Below are 25,000 nucleotides of genomic sequence, written 5' to 3' on the forward strand. Positions count from 1 at the left end.
CACACACACACACACACACACACACACACACACACACACACACACACACACACACACTCACAAACCTACACCCCACCACCACCTTCCAGACCCCTACTCAAACACACACATGCACACACATAGAGACACAAACACACACACACACACAGGCAATCACATTCAGTCACGCTCACAAACGCCCCCCCCCCAACCCCCACCCCTCTGCTGTTTTTTATTTTATTTTACTTTACTTTGTAAAAAAGGTGCACTGAATGCTGCTCGCGTTGCAGGCCAAGGGGGGCGGGTGGGTGAGTGGGCTTGTGGGAGGCTGTCGCCCTGACAGGCCATGAGATGCGCGCTGACACATGAGGTGTGGCCGGTCCAGCTGAGCGGTCCGTAGATTATGGGCCCCGGCGGCAGGGTCGAGGGCCAGGGGTCCACTGACGGCAAGCGTGCGGTGAGATCAGGGCCCTGGGTCCCCCTGAACAATGGTAGCACCTGTAAGCCGTCTGTGTGATAGAGACCCCCCCCCTACTCAATTGCATACACTGTCCACCGGCACCACTGTCGCCTCTGCACCGAATCTGTATTTCTATATACATAAATCCCGCCTTTCAAAGATTAGGCAGCTTTCAGCCAGGGCAGGTCAATCAGGAGAGGGCAGAGAGACGCGCCAGTCACATGGCTCTGGCCCCTGATAATGTGGCCTTGGTGCTCTTGTCAAAGTGCGTGGTCACACTCTAGCATCAAGCTGAACTTTTATTGTCCCCGTGGCAAAGGCCTGCAGTGGGAAGAAAAGAAGTTGCGGGGGTGGGGGTGGGGGTTGCTAGAGAAGGGGTGAGACTCGTGGGTTCAGCGAGTGGCCCATCCTCTTGATCCACGCAGTATTGTGTCCATTCGGAGTTTTATGTATGCATTGGCGACCCACACTCCTCTCAGGGCCGCGTATGCATACGCGCTGTATAAAATCACATTCGGTTGTTTAACAGGATAAAGGGTCGAAGAAGGGGAAAAAAAATAAAAAGGGGGAAAAAAATAAAGCTCTTTTGGTATGTAAGGTGAAAGAATGAGCCTCAACGTTTGGACAGCTATTGTAGGTGCCGAGGACGCTGAATGACATTTACATTCTGTTTTCGTCAGCGTGCCTAAGTGTATGGAGTTACACATTAACAGGTTTTCCATTAAGTCACACCGGCGTAGCCATGGAGACCCTTTTCTTCCCCAGATTGGCTGGAAGTTATCAGTCTCTCTCTCTCGTGTATAGTGCTTAGTGCTTAGCCACTCATGGCTCTCTTACTGTAGTTTAGCACCACAATGAACCTTTGCCCCTTCGTTTCACGATCCGTGTGAAGCATAATAGAGGCTACTCAAAGATACCCTCTTGTGTTTATTGTTCCAGTGTTGCGCCTGCACCCGGATAGACCTGAGACTTGCAGTCCAAACACACACACACACTCTGTGAGAGAGAGAGAGAGAGAGAGAATTAGTTTGTAAGTGTATAAGTTTATGTGTGTGAGTGAGTGAGTGACTGAATGAGTGTGTGTGTGTGTTTGTGTGCATGTGCGTGTGTATATATATGTGCGTTAGTGAGTTGGTGAGAGTGTGAGACCGTCTGTTCCCGGGGTTCTCCGTGGGGGCTGAGGTGCAAAACTGGCCAGATGCTCGTCTGCGGCGGTGGCATCATGGCAAGTATCACTTTCCCCCAGAATGCTGTGTGTCGCTTTCTCAGCGAATTCCCCGCAGACCTGCCTCATTTCTCTGTCTGTCACACCAGGCAACCCCCTCCTCTGCCACCAACTCTCTCCCATCACACACACACACACACACACACACACACACACACACACACACACACACACACACACACACACACACACACACACACACACACACACACAGTAAAGGTGTTATCTGCCATTGTGGCAGCTCAGGGACACATGTCGCTGTGTTTCTACCTCATGTGAAGGTCGAACACACACACACACACACACACACACACACACACACACACACACACACACACACACACACACACACACACACACACACACACGCAGCAACATGACACAGACACGGAAGGCTGTAGAGCACTGGTATTACAGAGCCATGTACCCAAACAACCCCACCATCTGAAACAGATTCACCCCATCTCCCTCCAACTACAGCACAGCTACTGAGAAATCCTCATCGCTGACATACATTACATGTGAATCGTGTGGCAAATGATGACCCATTATATTTTTGGCACGGATTCTGACAAACCTATATCCAGACTGTAATTACCAGAGCTGTGTGTTAGGGCAGCAATTAAATTAACTAATTATACATCAGCAATTATACTCATAACTGGAATAGATTGGAGGAAAGAGGATCAGTGTCATAATCTGGAATGCTGAAATCTGTATTGACCCACAGTCCCAGTGGCCCAGACTCCCTACTTCCCCACACAGAGGGGCTTAGGAGCAGATCCTGCCCAGTGATCCCCCCCTTCAACACCCCCCCCCCCGCCCTGCTTGAGGGGAAAAATCTGGAGAGGGGCTTGGGGGGGCTCCCCCATCGCTAATGCGCACTAATGCCAGTTCCTGACACAGCGCCAGATGCTCCAGTTTGGCAGCGGATCTGAGGAGGCGTCTGGGTGTTTGGCCCCCCGTATGGAGGCCACGCGCCCAGAAGAGGAGAGGAGACGACGGCGGAGGAGACGAGGCTGGGAGAGAGAGAGAGAGAGAGAGAGAGAGAGAGAGAGGAGGAGGAGCAGGAGGAGCAGTGTGCCATAGGGATGGATAGGGTGGTGCTCCTCACCCCGTGCTCCTCACCAGCTCTCCTATCCTGACTCACACCGTCACTGATAAGCCATCTCCGCCCAACCACACACACACACACACACACACAAATAAAATCCCAGTGCTCATTTCAGTCCAGGCCTCCGAGGACGTGACCTTTCCTCAGACCCAAGACTCCTATCTGGGCTGATCCATGAGAGGCCATCTTTACCCATCAGACAGTCAGCCACAGACATCCAGTCAGTTAGTCAGTCAGTGAGTCAGTCAGTCAGTCTGTCTGTCCGTGCGCCAGTGAGGGATTTTCGTCTGAAAAAAAAAAGACATCTGTTCCTGAGGATTAGCAAATATTCTCTGCACCTCCAAAAGCCCTTTGGAGTATTGTCAATGGAGCACTGAGCTGAACTCTGCACAACTCCAATTTCATCTCTCTCTCTCTCTCTCTCTCTCTCTCTCTCTCTCTCTCACTCACTCTATTTCCATATCATACAGTAGTGATTTATTCAGGTTGTCATTTTTTTAAGTTATAAAGACTTTTAAAACAAGGGATTAGCTACGCTATTTATCTGTGAAAGATAGCAAAGATAACTAGACCACACCGGCTGGAGAGAAAACCAAGGCTGGATAAATGGTAAATGACTGAGGAAGAAGCACACACACACACACAGACACACGCACACGCACATAACCACCAATTTATTTCCTGTTGCATTGCTTGCCCCTGATTATAGCCAAGAGACCGGCTCTTACCGGCAATCCCAGCAAGCTGCGTTTGTCACCCAGATCAATGTGCAACCCGAGCTGCGGTAGCCCAGGTAATTTAACTGCTGATTACGGGGAAAGTAGTCCCCGGTGCCAAATGATGTCCTCCAGAGGGAGCGCCGGGAATGGGGGCCTCTCCTCCCACAGCAGGCCTGCCCTGTGCAGATGCTCTCCAGAGCAGTGACCACAGCACCTCTACCAGGGCCCCCCATGGGTGGGGTGGGGAGGGGAGGGGAGGAATGGAGGTTGGGGGGAAGAGGAACTAGGGCCGGCCGGTCGGACAGAGGCAGATGTAGCCACAGCGCTGGGCGGCTGTAGGCAGGGAAATGAGAGGACAAGCCTAAGGGGGTACAGGGGCATTAAGAGCCACATGGACGGCACCGAGAGATTTGGGAGGGGGTCAAGGGGATGGAGGAGCCCCTCATCATCATCCCTCTCCTGTCCAGGAACGCTAATGACCTCATGGAGGGAGCGTGGACTGGTGGCAGCAGGAAACAGCCATGTTTGTCTTAATTATTAATGTTATTATATTAGCACTGACTTTATGGATGTCACTAGCACTCACGGTCCGGTTATAGATATAGATAAACACTGCACTGCCCACGAACAGGAGTCGTAACCTGAGATTCAGGTTTTTAATTGCACACAAAAGATTTGATCCTTATTGACATCATTTTCTTCTGAGCGAGTGCAATGCACAATGTTAAATGCAAGCATTGTCTGTCTGCGTCAGGGTGCCTTTTAATGGTGACCCCGTGTTCTGTGCAGATTTTAAATTCACTCCCCACTAAGGTCAAGCTGACTTTTTGTTTAATTAAAGAAACACAGTGACCGCAGGTCATGTTGATTTTAATTTCTGGACAGCGGAGCGTCTTGGTTTGTAGCTTGAGCACAGAGCAGAGTTGATATTGATAATGGAGAAATCCGAGTCTGGCTGCCCCTGACTCTCTGGATCGTCTTTCAGCGCTCCGCTCTGTCGTGGACCTCGCTGCCACGGCCACACAAACACGGGATTATGTGCCATAGTAACACGAAGGTGCAGGACACAGCACACGTCCAATCCCTACCCCCATCCCCCCATCTTCCGCACACGCCCGCCCTAGTGAGATGGGTTTTCAGAGTGATCTTCATTTGGCTTGAGCATGGCGAAAATGGAAGAGAACATTGCTGCCTATAAACAACAGCAACCGCTACTCCCCCCTCCCACACACACACACACACACACACACACACACACACACACACACACACACACACACACATCAGTGGATCAGAATCAACTGAAAGTTGACACTATATCAGAGTACACTTACATTACAGGCCCTGAGACTCACTGTAGCCCACGGCACATCACTAAGCCAATAATCAAACTGCACTAGACACAGATCTCTCATTGGTTACTGTTGATCCTCATTCCTGTGTTAATGTTTTGCTTTAAGTTAGGAGTTCAATGTGTATGTAGGCTGGAATGTGTTACACACTATAATTTAGAATTCTCATATTTTGTACTGCTGTCCAAGTTACACTTGTGTTTGTGTGTGTGCTTTGCTGTAAGTTGGACCAGTGTGTGTGTGTGTGTGTGTGTGTGTGTGTGTGTGTGTGTGTGTGTGTGTGTGTGTGTGTGTGTGTGTGTGTGTGTGTGTGTGTGTGTGTGTGTGTGTGTGTGTGTGTGTCTGTGTGTGTGTCTGCCTTGTGTGTCTGCCTTGTGTATGTTTGCCCATTGCGCTCCCAGTGCAGTGTTGAGCGTTGTCGCGCTGAGTGTGTGTGTTTGTGTGCTGTGTGTGAGCGAAGTGAGGCTGTGTGGCTGTGGGCTGTTTGGAGGTGCCTGACTCCTGAGCCCCCTCGCCATCAACAGCAGCAGCAGGAGGAGGAGGAGGAGGAGGAGCAGAGCTCCACTTCCGCACCTGCTCCCTCTGGGGCCCCAGTGTGACGCTGCCTCCCAGCGCAGCGTAGCCCAGTGCAGCGTAGCCCAGCGCAGCGTAGCCCAGCATAGCCCAGCGCAGCGTAGCCCAGCATAGCCCAGCGCAGCGTAGCCCAGCTCAGCCCAGCGCAGCATAGCCCAGCTCAGCCCAGCGTAGCCCAGCGCAGCGTAGCCCAGCGCAGCTCAGCCCAGCGCAGTGTAGCCCAGCGCAGCCCAGCCCAGTGCAGCCCAGCGCAGCGTAGCCCAACGTAGCCCAGCCCAGTGCAGCGTAGCCCAGTGCAGCGTAGCCCAGCGCAGCCCAGCGTAGCCCAGCGCAGCATAGCCCAGCATAGCCCAGCGCAGCGTAGCCCAGCTTAGCCCAGCCCAGCTTAGCCCAGCCCAGTGCAGCCCAGCGCAGCGTAGCCCAGCTTAGCCCAGCTTAGCCCAGCCCAGCTTAGCCCAGCCCAGCGCAGCGTAGCCCAGCGCAGCGTAGCCCAGCTCAGCCCAGCGCAGCCCAGCCCAGCGTAGCCCAGCCCAGCGCAGCGCAGCGTAGCCCAGCGCAGCCCAGCGCAGCATAGCCCAGCGTAGCCCAGCCCAGTGCAGCGTAGCCCAGCCCAGCGCAGCGTAGCCCAGCTCAGCCCAGCGTAGCCCAGCGCAGCCCAGCGCAGCCCAGCCCAGCGCAGCGTAGCCCAGCCCAGCGTAGCCCAGCCCAGCGTAGCCCAGCCCAGCCCAGCGCAGGGTAGCCCAGCGCAGCGTAGCCCAGCGCAGTGTAGCCCAGCGCAGGGTAGTCCAGCCCAGCGTAACCCAGCGCAGCTCAGCCCAGCGTAGCTCAGCGCAGCCCAGCCCAGCGCAGCTCAGCCCAGCGTAGCCCAGCGCAGCATAGCCCAGCGTAGCCCAGCCCAGCGCAGTGTAGCCCAGCGCAGCGTAGCCCAGCGCAGGCTGAGGATGAGCACACAGCAGCCCAGCAGTGCGGTGTGTTGTGCTGCGCTACAGCGCAGGGCCCCCAGGAGGAGGACCAGGATTGGATTGGAGGACTTGCCCCAACCCCGCTGGGCCTCCTCTCCCCTCTCCCCTGCAAACCCCTGCCCTTCAGCTCTGCAGCGCTCCACCTCATCGCTCCTAACCACCATCCATCGCCCCACACTCCCTCCCTGCCCCCTTCCCTCAGCTCTGCCAGCCCACTGCCTCTTCCTCCCACCTACCCCAGTCCCCCCAAAATTCCCTGCAACCCCCTGAACCCCCACACAAGTCGCTCCCCAGCCTCCTCCTGCCCTTGCCGTCCTAGAGGACCACGGCTCCCCTGTGTCCCCCTCTCACCCTGTGTTTGAACCGTGACCTGGGGCTCACCCTCCCCACCCCCACTCCACCTACCCTCCTCATCCTCCTCCACCAACCCGCTGCGGCTGTGATGTCAGCGGGCCGGATGGATGGCGGGCGGCGGCTCGTTAGGCGGGACGGGACGGGGTCGGGACCTTCAGGGGCCGGATTAGAGCAATGAGAGGGATAATGGGATGGGAAGGGAAGGGGGCCGCAGGTCCCATCGATTCCCCTCAAACTCCAGGAAGGCCAGGAGCGAATGCTCCCCTAAATCTGATAATTATGATCCAGTGTTCCACCACAGTGACTACTCAGCATACGGCAAAAGAGGGAGAGAGATAGAGAAAGATATAGATAGATAGAGGGAGGGAGGGGGAATGAGAGAGAGAGAGAGAGAGAGAGAAGAAGGAGGCCCAGAGGGTGTTTTTATTCATGACTCTCCTTCAGTCTTGGCAGCGGCTCAGGCACTGTAAACAGGAGGCAGCGCTCTGACCTTTTGAATTGGAGGAGAGCGAAGCCCCCTCGCTCTGCAGGAGAGAGATTTCTGTAGCAAAGTGTCACACCTACAGCCGAACGCACAAGGAGAGATAGAGGCCGACGCGCTCACGTGGGGATCGTGGGGAACGTGCTCGGGCTTCTCCACAGTCAGAGGAGAACTCATCTCAGGGCTCCTGTAGAGACACTGCATGATGAGCCTGCTTGGTTGAAAGGAATTATGGTGGTGGAAGGTTCTAGGTGGTCTAGGTGCTAGGAGCAGATGGAGGGAATGGCCCTCTCATAAGAGAATGATACTGGGACACTGATCATAAGTAAACCTCAGTATATTTTGTTTCTCTCTCTCCCTCTCTTTCCCCCCCTCTCTCTCTCAATTCAATTCAATTCAATTCAAGAATGCTGTATTGGCATGACAAGCTCACTTATATTGCCAAAGCAGTTATACAATAAATCTGAACACATACATGTCTCTCTCTCTCTCCCTCTCTTTCCCTGTCTCTCTCTCTCTCTCTCTCTCTCTCTCTCTCTCTCTCTCTCTCTCCTTCGCTCTGTTTCCCTGGCTTTTCTCTCAGGTTTCCGTGACAGGCCCAAGGCGCTGAAGGTCTTTGTGAACCCCATGAGCCATAAGAAGGAGGCCCTGCGGGTCTACATGGACGAGGTGGCTCCGCTCTTCAAGCTCGCCGACATCGAGGCCGACCTCATCAGTAAGTCTACTGTCCCGTCATAGAGGATGATGAATGTCGCATGTCCGAGCACACATAGGGATTCAGAGCACATCATGCACCATCAGCGTCATCATCATCATCTTCATCGTTATCATCATCACTCTTGGTAGCACCTTTTCCCTCAAAACGAGCTCTGTCCACCACAATGCTACTGTACCAGAGATACCACTCACTCCCAAACACACACTGAGACATAACACTACTGTGTGAAACACTCCTCAATAACATGTATGAAATGCTAGTTTGCAGTCTAATTAGTAAGAGTAACAGAACATTTAGCAAGTAAGAATTCAAAATATCTATCACTCTAAATATTTAGCATACCATATGATTTATAAATATGCAATGAGATGATGTAGTAGGCAGCACGGGCACTAGGAAGGGAAGGTAACGGGTGAGGCCAGCAGGTGCCAGTCCATCAGGGCAGCGCTGGGCAGAGTTTCCTCTGCTTTGGGCTCGGGGCTGGGGGAGGGTGGGCTTTGTGTGCGTGAGAGGTTTTGTGGGCCCTGAGGCGCTACTCCTGGGTAAGGTGCATTAATGTCTGCCCCCCGGCTCCACTCAATGCAGATCACTCACCCCTCATCGCACCACACTCATCTCACATGCCTCCCACACACACCACACACACAGATGCTCACACACGCACATTTATTTAAACAAACACACACACACACACACACACACACACACACACACACACACACACACACACACACACACACACACACACACAGATGCTCACACACACACACATTTATGTAAACACACCCACACACACACACACACAACGACATGTGCTGCTGCATGGTGTTCACATCAGCATGTGTGTTTTGTCTTTTTTTTTTTCCCCACCGAGACCATCAGCCAACCCAGGTGGAAGAATGCTGCATTCCCACCCCAGTGATGAGAGCTGTCAGAAAGAGTTTTGCATATGAATTAAGCCTTCTGGATATAATGATATTTGGTGTCAATGTACACATAGGTGCATAGAGATGTTATAACAAACAAATCTGGTGTGCATCTCTGTGTCTATATATATATATATATATATATATATATATATATATATATATATATATATACAGACACACACACACGTACACACACACACGTACACACACACACACACATATATATATATATATATATATATATATACAGATATATATATATATATATATATATATATATATATATATATATATATATATATATATATATATATATATATATATATATATATATATATATATATCTGTTAATGATGATGATATTGTCAATTTTTTGTATCACGATGTACCTGTGTGTTTGAATGGCTATCTGTGTGTATGTGAGGTTGTGTCTATGTACCGGTCTATGCACCTGTGTGTGTGTTTGTGCGCGCGCGTGTGTGTGTGTGTGTGTGTGTGTGTGTGTGTGTGTGTGTGTGTGGGTATGTGTGTGTACTGTATGTGAACATGTATCTATGTACCTGTGTATGTGTGTGTGTGTGTGTGTGTGTGTGTCTGTGTGTGTTTGGTTTGAGCAGCAGCTGTATCCAAGCGTGGGGTGCAGGGTCTTAAGTGCGAGCCTCACACACACATGATGACTGGAGCAGCAGTCCGTCTCTCTCTCCCCTCAGTAACCCTACCCGAGGGGAGGAGCTGCTCCCATCTGTTCTGACACGACCAGGGAGGGGGGTGTGTGTGCGTATATGTGTGTGTATGTGTGTGTGTGTGTGTGTCTGTTTGTGTGTGTGTGTGTGTGTGTATGTCTCCTCCCCTCTACCCCTGACCCCCCCCCCTCCCCTCCACTGCTCTTCCTACCCCCCTCCCTCTCCCAGAGTGGGCAGACACCCCCTGCATTTTGGGAAGGGGATCCCGCAAATCTGGGCGCTAATGAATGTGGCTACCTGACTCTCGCAGCCATCTGAGTGGTAATAGAATCCGTATGCCCTGATGATGTGCTCCTAGGGAGCGGGTGGAATGGAGCGCTGCAGCGCTAGTGCTGGTGGTGCTGGTGGTGAAGCGAGTGTCGAGGCGGAGCCATTAAAAGACGCTTTGCCTAATAGAAATTAAAGATCTCATTCACCGACCAGGGGGAGCTGGGATCACTACAGCGGCACAGAGAGTCACTTAGAGGTTGATTACAGATGTTTTTTTTTATTTATTTATTTATTTATTTATTTATTTATTTATTTTCTGTTCTACTGTAGGTATTTTTTTGGTTGATGCTGTCCTTTCTGTAAAATCCATGAGAACTGCGCGTTACAAGAATTTTTAAGATGCATCATAAGGTTTCTTGGAAGTCCACATGGCTGGTGAGGTGAAGTGAAGTGAAGACACAAACACATACAAAAATACGAAACAATCCTTGGCACTTGAATAAGATATGCAGTGCATGTTAAACTGCAACACACAGGGCACTATGACTCTGCCCCACATAAATAAAGCGTACAGTAGAAATATTAATTCATGAGACCATGTTGGAGATTAAAGTTCATTTTAATCCCATCAGAGGACTAAGCAATTGCATTTGCATGACAATGACTGATAATATGTCCACTGTGTGTAACGTTAGTTAATACTGTATTATCAGAGCTTCTCTTTGGTCCTGTGGGCCGTATATGAACCTGCCTGCGGGGCTCAGGCAGCCTAAGTGAATAAACTGTGGAACAAAGTGCCTCTGTTGTGGGGATCAGATTGACAAGGTCAGTGCCAGCTAGTCAGTCTGTCTGGTCAGCACTCTTTGGCCAGTGGTTTGGTTTACACACACACTCCCCCTAAAGGTCATCGACTGGCATTGCAGGCCACGTAGATGTTTGCCAAGTTGTCCCTGAGGCAAGAGTGACTGTGAAAATGGGCTTAGCCAGACTGGATATCGCTATAAAAAAACATTATTCAAAATGCCTGAAAGCATATTGTCAGGAAAATGAAGATTGGGTCGTATTTGCCATGACAGTGTGACATGCAGAGTGGTTTGGTGTAGATTGTTTTTAAACATTCTTGTCTTTGAAAACTTCACTTTGTCTTTCATCTTGGCACACTGGTCATTGCAGCAAGAATCCTCATTCTGAGCGTTCAGTGTGTGTGTGTGTGTGTGTGTGTGTGTGTGTGTGTGTGTGTGTGTGTGTGTGTGTGAGGTACCTGTTCACAATGCATCATACACACACACAGACACATGGTACTGCTTAATGTGTCTTCACTGTGGCAGACATGGGGCAGGCATAAAACATTCGTGTGTGTGTGTGTGTGTGGGTGTGTGGGTGTGCGTGCACGCTTGTAATGATGTGCATTCTTTCACAAATTTATCTAGTGTCACATCAGTCAGTGAGGAGGATTTTGATGGGTGTGTGTGTGTGTGTGTGTGTGTGTGTGTGTGTGTGTGTGTGTGCGCAGCTGGGCTTCGCCCCGCTGGTGGAGGTGCCCCAGAAAATGCTAAGTGGGGCACGGGCACAGGGGTGCCATCTGCGGCAAGCCACCCCGCTTCCCCTGGATTTTTCGCTGGCATTTTCCCCGGTGTGTGTGTGTGGTGTTTGTGTGTGTGTGTTTCTTTGTGTGTGTGTGTGTGTGTGTGTGGGCAGAGGTGGTTGCCACGGCAGCAGCGGTGCAGAATGACAGTTTCCCAGCATCTCTAGGGAGATGGAGATGGTGTGTGTGTGTCACCCCCACCTAACCCCCGCCCTCTCCTCATGAACAACACCCACCCACACATACACACACACACACACACACACACACACACACACACACACACACACACACACACACACCACCACCACCCTCCTCCATGACACTCCATCACACACCCCATCCTAACACTGACTCCCATGTCCCTCCACTGCGATGTAAACCTGCTCTGTTCAGCATCACCATGCAGAGGAGCTCTCCACAGCCTCAAAAATAGCACACAGAGCAACCAAACAATCTCCATCAGCCCTCACAATCCCAACCTTGTTTTTATTTCACACGCCAGCACCAGTCTCTCTCTACCAAAACGCTCTTTTCTCGATTAAAAATGCAAACAGCGTGTGAGCATAAAGTCTGCTTTACGGCCAGGACCATATGCTCGCCACATTCCATTTGCCAAACACTGGCTAAAGCTACTAGCGGCACTGTTTTTAAGTGTTGTTTTTGTGACTGTCCTTCTGTAACGATCTTTCTCTTCTTCTGCGTTCACAGTCACAGAGAAGAAGGGCCACGCTCTGTCCGTCCTGAAGGAGTGCAGGCTGGACAACTACGACGGGTATGTCTTCTCTACGCCACAACACCGCATATTTCCATCAGACCGCCCGGCTCACTCTAAACAAACAGGCAGAGCTGATGCCAAGCATCACTCCACACACTACAAACACATGAGCCTGTTGGCCTGAGAGACAGAAAGAGAGGGAGGGAGGGAGAGAGAGAGAGAGAGAGAGAGAGAGGGAGGGAGGGAGAGAGAGAAAGAGAGAGAGGGAGAGAGGGGGGAGCGAGAGAGAGGGATGGAGAGAGAGAGGGGGGGGCAAGAGAGAGAGAGAGGGAGAGAGAGAGAGAGAGAGAGAAGGCCTTCATAGAAGGACATGCTTGACCCTCCCTGAGGAACAGTGAAGCAGAACAGACTGCTGTGTTGTCTGGCGCAGTGTTGACTGCCAGCGCACTCATGTATTTTTCACTCGTACTTTTTGGATAGCTTGGATATTTGGAGAGTGGTAGTGGTGCTGATATTGGTGAGGGTGGGTAGGGGTAGCAGTGATGAAGCACAATAGCTGGAGAGAGTGGAAATTCTAATTAAAAGGGAGCTTTATTCCGAGGCAGGCGCGTTAGGAAAGAGATGGCACCGCCTGAAAGCCAGATGATCGAGTAATCCCGCCTCTGTCTTCTTCTCTTTCTTTCTTTCTTTCTCCTTCTCTCTCTCTGTCTCTGTCTCTCTCTCTCTTCCTCTCTGTTTCTCCATTCCCCTGTGCCTTCCTCCTGAGGTGGCATTTAGGCATAATAAATAAAGCAGAGTGACTGGGGCAAGCCTTGACAAAATGAGCCATAATGCTTTGATTAGAGTGGTGTGCTTGCAGAGGTGAGTGTGAGTCTGTTTGTGTGTGCGTGTGTGTGTATGTATATAGTTTGTGTGTGTGTGTGTGTGTGTGTGTCTGTGTGTATAGTGTGTGTGTGTGTGTGTGTGTTTATGTTGGGGGGAAGTGTGAGTCGCACCTCCTGTACTGGAGCCCCCCCCCTCTCTCTCCTGTGTGGCCGCGGCAGGTGGCCCTTTAATTACCTATTTTGGAAGCAGTGATGGAGTGCCTGTGTCCACCGGACTGCTGGCACTGGGCCGCCTTTTTCCTCATCCTCCTCTTCTTCCTCTTTTTGGGGTGGGGTGGGGGAGGGGGGTTCAGTCGCGCCACCACACCATCATTACCGTGCACCGCACCGCAGCCCGAGTCACAATTAGCTCCCACCTAAATGTCTTTGGCCTCCCGCTCACGAGCCAACACTTACTGTAGAACCTGCCACGCAGACTACAGACCAGCACAGCACAGAGCAGCACAGACCAGGACTGTCCCTGCCTCTGGGTCCAATAAGACAGAGTGAGAGAGAGAGAGTGAGAGTGAGAGAGAGAGAGAGAGAGAGAGAGAGAGAGAGTGAGAGAGAGAGAGAGAGAGAGAGAGAGAGAGAGAGAGAGAGAGAGAGAGTGAGAGAGTGAGAGGAGAGAGAGAGAGAGAGAGAGAGAGAGAGAGAGAGAGAGAGAGAGAGAGAGGAGAGAGAGAGAGAGAGGAGAGGGGAGAGTGAGGAGTGAAGGAGAAAAGAGAAATAGATAGCGTGATTAGGAGACAAAGAGAGAGGTAGATGTAGATAGACAGACAGTAGGAGAGAGTAGGAAAGAGGGAGAGAGAAAAAAGAGAGATAGTGAGTGAGAGGGCACCAGGAAAGGTAGAGAGAGACAGAGAGAGAGAGAGAGAGAAAGAGAGAGATGAGTGGGTTTGGCACTGCGGGTCTTTGATTAAAAGCACAGCATGGCGGTTCTAATAGGAGACAAACAGGACAAGGGCAAACTGAAAGACCGCATCGTTGAGGGGAGTGGAGTCATATTTTGTGTGTGTGTGTGTGTGTGTCTGTGGGAGGGGTGGCCTGCAGGATGCAGTGAGACCATCCCTCCCCATGTATTTCCAGGTAATTATGTTGTTAGAGAAGGCCATGGCGTAGCACATTTCCTCCGTAGCTACACTGGACTGGTAGTGTATGTGTGTGACTGTGTTTTTGTGTGTGCTCTCTCTCTCTCTCTCTCTCTCACTCTCACTCTCTGTGTGTGTGTGTGTGTGTGGTGTTTGTGTGTGTGTGTGTGTGTGTGTGTGTGTGTGTGTGTTTTTGGGCTCAGCAGCTCTGAGGGACAGATGGAGCAGGTGAGGAGGGTGGCGGTAGTTGGGGTGGGGTGGATTGACACTGTGGAGATTGAGCCAGTGATCCTGCTCTCACGCACTGATTGCCTCCTTCAGCTCCTCTACTCCCCCCTCCTGCAGGAGCATGGGGGTGACAGGGGGGTAGGGAACTCTCATAGTTTTTATCTCATTTCAGCCCAAATATATAATATATATATATATATATATATATATATATATATATATATATATATATATATATATATATAGAGAGAGAGAGAGAGAGAGAGAGAGAGAGAGAGAGAGAGAGAGAGAGAGAGAGAGAGAGAGAGAGAGAGAGAGAGAGAGAGAGAGAGAGAGAGAGAGAGAGAGAGAGAGAGAGAGAGAGAGAGAGAGAGAATCAAAGAGAATAAATAGTGGATGCCACCCCCATTTCCCCATTTTAGTCTTTGTCTAACCTTGGTATTTTCCTGTTTAGGCATTGGAGGTCCGCTATTAAGCTTGGTGATTTGAACAGTGGCAGCAGAGGTAAAAATAGACATGTTCCCAATGAGCCTCTCTCACCTTAAGATCAAGTGATAAAATAGGTCAGGCTCAGCTTTGGAATTCTGACTCTAGACTGTATTTAGAACACAGGGGTTTTTTTTTGTTTACACTTCAGACGTTTTAGAGCTCGACAACGCGACTGAAGGGAATCTCTGAAAAGATCAACAAATGTGCTGAAGCTACGCCGCTGGCATTTTTTATTACTGCTGATGAATGAAGTAATTACTGTTTGTTGTACAGACTCGCTCGCAAATTAAATATGATGAATACCAGAATCCCTGGGGTGTGCATTCAGGGTTAAAAACTGATCATGTGATTTTCAGTCTGAGACGACTCAAGTACATAGTCATTTTCTCTGTTTTTAAGATTTACTAACACGGTCGTTTAACATTTTCTGTTCGCATGAACGAAATCACTGGTTAAGCTCGGAGGATACCTAAGCTACTTAACCCGGCCAAAAAAAGCTCTTTCCGTTGTTTGCAAAACAGGATAATCTTTAAGCACAAAAGTCCATGGCCTCTCACATGACATGCAATGGACAAATTACATCTGATATCACTGGCTATGCATTCCTTGTAGACATTATAGAAAATTATTTATTTTGAAGGTTGTGTCCAAATGTTATCCCAATGTTTGCAAATGTAGAAATGTTTTTTTTTGCTCAAGAATGTTTTAAGCAAGAAAGTCTGTGGTATCTTAACGGACATGTCATGTTGTAAGGTCTGAGATGGTTTGGATTATTACATTATAAAATAATATTTGTACATGCAGAAATGCACCACAGCATGCCAAGACTCTAAAGATCTACAGTATCCGATCCGATCTTTTTAAGGTGTCTTAAAACTTATACAATCGATTAAGTGTCCTAGAATGGTGATTTGATTGTTTACTTCATGCTGTGCGGCTGAAGTCGGCCTGCTCTCGTCTGGCTAGAGGCTAATTGGATTGGCACGAGAAAAGGCACCACTTCTCCGTGTCAGTGTGTCACACGAAAGGAGGCTAGAGCCTGTAAGAAGGACATTTTTAGTCTCTCTCTCTCTCTCTCTCTCTCTCTCTCTCTCTCTCTCTCTGTGTGTGTGTGTGTGCGTGCATGTGTGTGGGGGGGATTTAATGAAGTCCAAGTCAGCTTTGTTCTGTCTGTGAACACCTCCGAGTGGAGCAGTGGTAGTTCTTCGGCATCCTCCTTCATTGTCTTCCTGTGGCTGCTCCCCGAAGAGAAATGTGTTAGAGAGCTCTGCACCGCACGCCAAAGCAGCTCCATCATCTCTGCTCCTTTATCCCACAACACAGCCTTTAATTAACGAATCAAGAACAAGAAGATAATACCGATCACACTTTTTTTCTTTAATAGATCAGAACTCATTATTACAACAGTAGATTTCACAGCTCACTCTCTGGCAATGAAACCAGGCTATTTCAGTTACATTTCGTGTGTGTGTATGTGTGTGTGTGTGTGTGTGTGTGTGTGTGTGTGTGTGTGTGTGTGTGTGCGTGCGTGCGTGTGCTGTGCACGAGTGACAGCTACATTTGGAGGGAAAAAAAAAATGTGCACAATAAGAATGTTAAAGAGGTGGCACTGCCGCTATGGTTGCAATTACTCCGGTCACACATTAATGTTAATGATCAGCACCTCCAATTGAAAGCCCTTATTTAGACAGAATTTTATTGCCTGGGCGCCAGCCTGCTGATAGATGGCAAACGAGGAGAGCTTTATCGCGCGGGCTCTTGTTAGTGGGGATGCGTTGCGAAGCGACAGAACATTAAGCAGGCCCGGGGTGGGCAGGATGGCCCATCAGCCGTCGGCGGGAACGCAAGGGAGACCGTGTTCAGGTCAAACGTACAACGCTGTTTTTATGTCCTCAACCCAAAACTCAAGGCTCCACTCACTTTACATCCTGCCATTCAGCAGTCTTTAGTGACTCCTCGGCCTTTGCTATCCCGCCACTACATGGGTTTCTTTGATATGTTTTACATTCTGAGTGAGTATACATCCCCCAAAAAGATATATATGGATGAATGTAAAGATTTGTTGGTCTGAAATGAATGCCTCCTAAAATGAGATAAAATGTTCTTTATTCTAATAATCGATATGTTTACATGTTAAGTGGGTATATTTCGCCTAAAATGATCTGTGGATGAATTTGAAGACACACGTTGGTCTCACCCTATAATTTGTGGAAAGATTTGTTGTTGTAATAATTTGTTAATTATTTTGAAATGTCAAACACATGGATGAGTGGATCCCCTTCCAATTAGTGTTTGTGAAAATGTGCAGGGCCAAGCTCTTACTTGGTGTGGTAATGCGCAAGCCACACATGTACTGTGCACTATAGCTCTCTACAGTAGAGAGAGAAGCTCAAAGCAAATCTATTTGGGAAATGGTGCGGTACTGTTAAAAGGCATTTTTGAAATGACTGTAATCAGCTTTGCTGTGGAGTCTTCATTTATTAGTAATGTGCTTAAAGCAGATTAGTGGGCTCAGGCATTTTTAATGATTTATTTTGCGGTGAGAGAGAGATCTGACAGATTTGCTCGATCCATGGAAATAAAAAAAAGTACATTTTCCAATTAGAATGCATGTCTGATTCCACGTCTGATGTATCCGTGTCATAATCCACTGTTCCATACATCGAATGGGAATTACAATTTCAATTAGTTGAAATGGATTCACCTAATATACGCTCATAGTATGGAATTGTAATTGCATGCTTTGATGCGATTATCTTTAAGAATATTAGTTTGTATAGACATTAATTCTATTAGACTTTTGCAATAACATAATGTATGCAGTGAAAGTTTAGTGCTAATAAGTTAATTGTTTTATTCTAATGTACTATTGAGCACTATGTTAAAGAACAGTTTAATGTGTGTGTGTGTGAGTGAGTGTGTGTGTCTGTGTTTGTGTGTGTATGTGTGTGAGAGAGAGCCTGTTTACATGCAGTGTCTGTGTCTGTGTGTGTGTGTAGCAAGTCCTGTGCCAGTAGGCCTGTGGCAATGTGGCCCTTGGTGACGTGGTTTCTCTCTCTCTCTCTCTCTCTCTCTCTCTCTTGCTCTCTCTCTCTCTCTCTCTCTCGGTGTCCCCCAGAGTGGTGTGTGTTGGGGGGGACGGCTCGGTGGCTGAAGTGGCCCACGGGTTGCTGCTGCGGGCCCAGATGGACGCTGGAAGGGACACAGACTCCATCTTCACGCCTGTCCAAGCAGCACTTCCTCTCGGCGTAATACCAGCAGGTGAGGAGCAAGGGTGGTGGCTCGCGCGCTCCCCGCAGCTGTTCTCAATCCGGACCAATATTTGGAACACCTTTTTTTCCTCTTCCCGCGCCGATTGGACATCCCCCTTCTGTGTGTTTGTGTGTGTGTGTGTGCGCGCGTGCATGTGTGTCTGTCTGTCTGTCTGTCTGTCTGTCTGTCTGTCTGTCTGCTGTGTGTATTTTTGTGTGTGTGTGTGTGTGTGTGTGTGTGTGTGTGTGTGTGTGTGTGTGTGTGTGTGTGTGTGTGTGTGTGTGCATGTGCGTGTCTAATCTTGCATTTGTATACTTACAAAGCCAGTGTTTTGTACATCAAATGTGCATTCTCATCATGAATGCTTAGAGGCGTTACAGTTGTCCGTCACTCCGTTGATGACTGAATGAGAACAATGGCTAGAGCTAATTAACCCATTCAGATATCACAAAGGAATGTTGACCTGTGAAGAAAAAGCATTCGGGGAATGATTCAAATTAACTTCAGCGTGTCAGAGGGATTTGGCCAAGCTACACGACTATTTAGAACTCTTAGCCTGAAAACAAACAGGAGCTATGTGACAACAACCAATTTCAATTACTATTATTATCCAATTGACTCAATTGCTCTCAGCACTCTAGTGAAGAGCTTGATTACTCAGTAGTGTCAGCATGCTCATCCGCAGCACTTCCTCTTACATCAGGGGTCTCAAACTCAAATGAGCTGGGGGCCACTTCCGCCAATGTCATCTGATTGGAGGGCCACATCAGTGTTAAAGAATAATACAAAAAAGAACGGCTATTTTCTAAAATGCAATGTTTTTTTCAAGTACTGTATTTTCAAACACAAAACTACAAACAGAAAGTGCAAGTATTTTTATCTATTTAGACACCGGTGTTAGCAACCTTGTAGCTTATAAATAAAATAATGATAAAATAAATATTAATACAAATTATAAAAACAAACAAAAAAGCATAAAAACAGGTAGGCCTATGTGTATGTTTCACACCAAATAAAAATATTTCCTCTCATATTTCCCAACTTTTTTAAACCTGGCAATAGGCGTCAGGGTTAGGAAAGCAGCACCATTGGATTTTTATATCAAAATTTCAAAAGGCCATGGCTTGAAAGGCCATGGCTTGAAAGTTGTCAGAGATAAAGTCTTACTGTAAATGTAAAAATCTTTGAGTGTAAACAAAAGTTTATGAAGGGGGTACATTTACCCATCTAATTTGCCATTGGATGGCAAGCACCTCAAATTATGCACCTTTCAGTAAATACTGGATGAACATATTTGAGCAGATTTACTTTCTTTTTTGTCATATTACCCAGAAAACAAATGAACAGGAAAACACCTCAGATGTAGACCAGATGTAGATGTGTTGGGATACCAACAATAGTAAACTATTACTGGCCTATAATCACAAGGCCTACAATAAACCTGGTCAAATCAGTTCCAAATCAGTTCCTATCTATTTCTACTAGCCCTGCTGTCTGTACCACATTCATTACGGACACTATCATCACGATTACCACTGCAACCTCCGAGCTATGTTGGGCAGAAGGTCGAAATAAGAATGGTATGCTTAGTGGACACAGTCGTATACACGCAAAGACGCACCTCCATTCACAGACGTACAGTACCGTGACTATCACTGTCAATAGACGATCGATCATAATCTCCAAAAGGATATTCTCCTTCAGAATCAGAATAGGTGAATAACATAGCCTACCTAAGACTTCATCACACGTGAACGTTTTTCAACATTTGGTGTAGGCCTATTTCTGCTTCAATTTGTGCAAAACTATGGCCTGCATCGCTTCCGCATCATTACAAATGCACGTCTTCGTGTTTCTCGCGTGTAATAACACAAGTATTTACTGAAAACTGTGTGCAGCGATTTTGGATTTGAATCAAGCTGTCTAGCAAATAGTGGAGGAGAGTACAAATGGGATTTGTCACCGTACTTGGATCTATCGTCTATTTTAATCACTATCGTTGTTTGTCCAAATTAAAAATACCCTCAAGGGCCGGATTACATTATTATTTTGACATACGTCATGGGCCGGACGCGGGCCGGATTTGGCCCGCGGGCCGGGAGTTTGGAACCCCTGTCTTACATCCTCTTGAGATTTACATTTGTGTACATTTATTTACATTTGTGTACATTTATTTACATTTATGTATATTTATTTACATTTATGTACATTTTCCACTCCTCAAAATGGAGCGTAGTTCCATATATGCATCACAGGAGATGCTATGGGCCCTTTCCACAAGTAGTCCAAATACGGCGAGAGTGGAGAGCTTGGGCTTCATTTACAGGACGATCATGAGTGACCCAGGCACTGGAGCCAGTCTGGGGGTGGGGGTGGAAAGGGGAGAGATGGGTGTTAGGACGGGAGCACAGGGCCTACTTTTTGGGCCAACAGTTTGACCTTCACTTGTCCTTCGGCGGGGCTGCGGCAAAGCGCGCACCGGAACGGAAGCAGGCGAGCGCGGCGAGCGCCAGCAGAGCCCGTGGAAGCCCTCCAACTCTGCACTCGCCGCAAATTGGTCGCGCCGAGGTCACTGTTTCTCTTCATTAGCGCCGCCGCGTCCCACGGGAGCACTTGTAAACAGCTTCCTGTCACGGGCGTGGGAGGGACAGGCACCCGCCGGGGAATAGAGTGGCCGCACCGGGCCCAGGTCAGTCACGGAGAGAGAGGGAGAGAGAGAGGGAGAGGGGAGGGAGAGCGGGAGGGAGAGAGAGGGAGGGAGAGAGGGATAGAGAGGGATAGAGAGATAGAAAGAGAGAGAGAGAGAGAGAGATACAGAGGGAGGGAGAGTGGAGATCAGGCCTGGCCCTCACCACCAAAATAAAACCCCACACCAGTAAACATGAAGCCCATAAACAGGTTTGCCCATAAAAGCGTACATCACACCGCAATTATTCCCTTTAATAATTTAAAGTCACACAACTCAGTGCTATCTCTGAGGGAGTCTAAAATCATATATTTTTTTGCCATGCTATTTTCGTATCTGTTCTGGTTTGTGACAGCTTCGTGAATCTTGAATTTCCCCTGGGGATCAATAAAGTATCTATCTATCTATCTATCTATCTATCTATCTAATCATGGCTGCCAGTCACTTTAATCACAACACGTCCATTTTAAATTGAAATGATGCATACTGTGTTTTTCTGCGTCGAACAAGCCTCTGTAAAGATACTGTCATTTGAAACAGAAAACGCCACACACATTTACAGACACTGATGCACAAACTAAATGTGCTGCACTGCCCAATTAAGGCCCTTTCTGCACACTACAATGTATGCAGTCGGAGATGTATAGAGCATATAAATCGTGGGTTTCTAATTAATTTGCTGGGTCTTAAGGACTGCTGGGGGACTGTTAATTTCTTTGATATTCCAGGCAAAGAACCAAAATGTTGGTGCAGTTTTCATGAGACTCTCAGACATGCTTGACTAGCGAGTCATTGCATCACATTCATCTGCCTAGATGGGGGAGACATTAACAGCCTTATGAATATTCATGCTGTCTGCTTAATTAAGTTAATTGTTCTGCAGAAGTGCTTGCACTTCCAAGGACATTTTTTTCCCTTTTTTTTCTTTTCTTTCTCAACAACCACCCCCCCCCCCCCCACCTCCTCCTCGTACCCACCTCCCTCCCCCAAACCACCTCACTACCACCACCACCCCACTGCCTTCTGCCTCCTCATCTCTCGTTCCCCTCACAAATATCTGCTATGTTAGCTACCTTCATCCGTCACGGCGCCCAGAAATGGATAATGCAAATGTATGGCTGGCCTGATGTTGTTGGCACAGGCGGCTGCTCTGTGCCTTCTGGGAGGGGAGAATGAATGAGGTGAAATATGGAATTGCCTCTCCTGGTTTCAATGCGGGCAGCACAAAGACTGGCGACGGTGAAAACAATAGATGTGGCTCACGAGGCAAAGATGAATGCCGCTGCATTAGTGCCTACCGGGGAGGAGCGGAGGCTGATCGGTGTTACATCTCAGGTGGTCTTAACAAATACAGTCATATTAGAACACAGGCTGAGCGCTAAAATGGCTGATGTCATTTTACTGATGACATTTTGTTAGAATGAAATCCAATTGTTGTACCACTGGAGGAGTTAATGCAATATGTTAATCTATGAGGTATGAACCAGCTGTATATGCACTCCCCCCCCCCCATTCCCCAGAATTGGGGTATTTCCCTTGACTCAAGAAACAAGCAATGCAGCAGGGGCTTTTCTACAGGGGCATGTGGATCGCCATCTTATCCAAGCACTGTAGGGACTGGGGACAGCTCGATGGTGTTTTAAGCCCCCAACGTCGTCTTCCAGGCAGTGCTGCCACCGTGGACTTAAAGGCACCTAATCCTAACCCTAACCTTAACCCTAACCCATGCCTAACCCTAGCGCCTTCCAGGCAGCGCTGCCTTGAAGACAAAGTTGGGGGCTTAAAACACCAACAAAACTGGGGACATTTGTAGAACCAATAGAACTTACTGACGCTGCTAAAAAAGTATCTGCCGTCAACATACTGTTTCCGTGTTTCAATAAATATGTCTACTAAATATGAGTATAAAGGTATCTATCTACTAAATATGAGCGTGATATTCAGAATGAGCCGTGTGAGTGTAGACACATCTAGTGAGTGTGAGTGTAAACGAGGGAGCGTTGGCCAGGAAACTGGGCCGTGAGTGGAGCCCAGAGCCGTGCCCGGCCGCCAGCTACTGGTGATGTCACCGCAGCCATATGGGAGCTCCCAGAGAGAGCAGGAAGTGAGAGGGATCTGGGCAGTGCTGGGGGCCAGGGTGTGTGTGTGTGTGTGTGTGTGTGTGTGTGTGTGTGTGTGTGTGGGGGGGGGTGTTCCAGGCTTCCAGCAGCAGTGTCCTGGGAGGTAAGGCCAAGCCCTCACTACCTGTGGCCAAGCTGTCAGCTCTGCAAAAAGCCCACCCCCTATACAGACACACACACACACACATACAGAGACACCCACACGCGCGCGCACACAAACAAACACACACACACACACACACGTCCACTTTCTCTAACCGGTCGTCCGAGGGGGGCCGCCACATGTCGGAAAGGGAACGACTCAATCCATCACCTCCGTCCTGTACTCATTTACAGACATTTGTTTTCATACCCAGTTAATCTCAGCAAACAAAATGGCCGAGATAGCGGCATGAAAGGAAATGCCTACTCACCCGACAAGGGCAACCTGCTCTCTCTCTCTATCTCCCTCCCTTCCTATCTCTCCATCTATCTCCCTCCCTCCCTCTCTTCTCCCTCTCTTTCTCTCTCTCTCTCACTCTCTCTCTCTCTGTCTTTCTCTGTCTTTCTGTCTATCTGTTTGTCCCTGCCAGTAATCAGTGCAAACACAGACACCTGTTCTTTCCTCGCCACTACCAATAAGGTAAACCAGCTTAATTGGCACAAGACAGTATTAAGTGAAATTAATGCCCTCTAACAAAGTGCTGCCTCCTTTTAATCATTAACTCCACCTCACTTTTTGCGGCCCACACTCGTTGATTGGAGTCATTGCTTTGAAAAAGAAAACATGGGGGTGCTGACCTATAGTGCTCAGGTGGTGGGTCTGAGTGGTAGCAAATGCAACAGAGCCCTGTGTGTAGTGAACACACACATACACACACACACACACGGGCAGTATTTCAATTATATGTATTTAAAATACGTATTTAATTACTTTAGCATATTTTGTAATTTGTATTTTGCAGGATTAGAAAAACTCAAATGTAGTTTGTAACAAAATACTTTGAGGGATTGTATTTGAGTATTTCAACTACTTAAATACTTCTCAAATAAGCCAAAATGCCATCACTCAATTAAATACTACCCGCTATAACCATGACAATAGGCAATGCTTATCATAAAGCCAAAGGCCAGAATCTTGGTGAATCTGGTTTTAAGAATAGGCTGGGTGCCTGTAGATATCCTTTGGGCAATTCCCTATATTCAACTGTGTAATGTTGACCTAAACATTTCATTACCTTTTTGGAAGACAAGCATGAAATGTTTACCCATTTTCCATTTTTCTTACTGTGGTATGTCACATTGTGACCAACTTAAAAGTGTTAGATCCAACTTTCTTCTATTACGATCCCCTCTGAACATGTGTAAAGTTAAAAAAAAATGAAAAGGAAAGTCAATTGTGGGAGCCAAAATGGTCAACTTTATCACCCTTCTGTAAGGACAACATGGGGTGTAAACCAAATTTGTTTGTTTATGTCAATTTTTGTCACCCTGTAGACAACTTAAAGCCCCTTAAACCCCTTAGAACATGTCAGGAAGTTGAAAGAAATTAAAAAAAAGTAACTAGGAGCTTGAATTGTTAGGTGTGTTAGGTGCTACAAGACTAAAATTTGAAAACGATACAGATAAGATACTGAGGGAGCATATTAGGACCACGGCCTTTGACCCCATGATCTTGAGTACCTAATAGCTGATGTTCATTCTTACTATAGGACAGTATTAAAACTTGGATTTGGCATGAGGGTTTATGTAAGGAGTAACATCCGCATTTACTACAGGACAGTATTAAAACTTGGATTTGACAAGAGGGTTTATGCAAAAGGAGTAACATCCGCATTTACTACAGGACAGTATTAAAACTTGGATTTGACATGAGGATTTATGTAAGGAGTAACATCCGCATTTACTACAGGACAGTATTAAAACTTGGATTTGACATGAGGATTTATGTAAAAGGAGGAAGATCCGCATTTACTACAGGACAGTATTAAAACTTGGATTTGACGTGAGGATTTATGTAAAAGGAGTAAGATCCGCATTTACTACAGGACAGTATTAAAACTTGGATTTGACGTGAGGAGAAATAACGGAGGAGACGGAGACAAAGACCTCGCGGAGTGGAACTCTCTCCCAAGTTAATTCATTCCATATATTGGGACACCTTATAGGT

At 47.9% G+C, this 25,000-nt stretch overlaps 1 protein-coding gene across 2 annotated transcripts in view; it reads left to right on the top strand.

Moving 5' to 3' along the window:
• cerkl (ceramide kinase-like) overlaps window positions 1-25,000 on the top strand; it is a 50,128-nt gene that overhangs the window by 14,309 nt on the left and 10,819 nt on the right. For both annotated transcript variants that reach the window (XM_048239083.1, XM_048239082.1), the window contains exons 3-5: window positions 7,803-7,934; window positions 12,116-12,179; window positions 17,912-18,054. In XM_048239083.1, the coding sequence (XP_048095040.1) occupies window positions 7,803-7,934; window positions 12,116-12,179; window positions 17,912-18,054 (339 nt within the window). The remainder of the gene's footprint in view (window positions 1-7,802; window positions 7,935-12,115; window positions 12,180-17,911; window positions 18,055-25,000) is intronic.

Source organism: Alosa alosa, chromosome 3, assembly GCF_017589495.1.
Source record: "Alosa alosa isolate M-15738 ecotype Scorff River chromosome 3, AALO_Geno_1.1, whole genome shotgun sequence".
In the NCBI taxonomy this organism is placed as follows: domain Eukaryota; kingdom Metazoa; phylum Chordata; class Actinopteri; order Clupeiformes; family Clupeidae; genus Alosa; species Alosa alosa.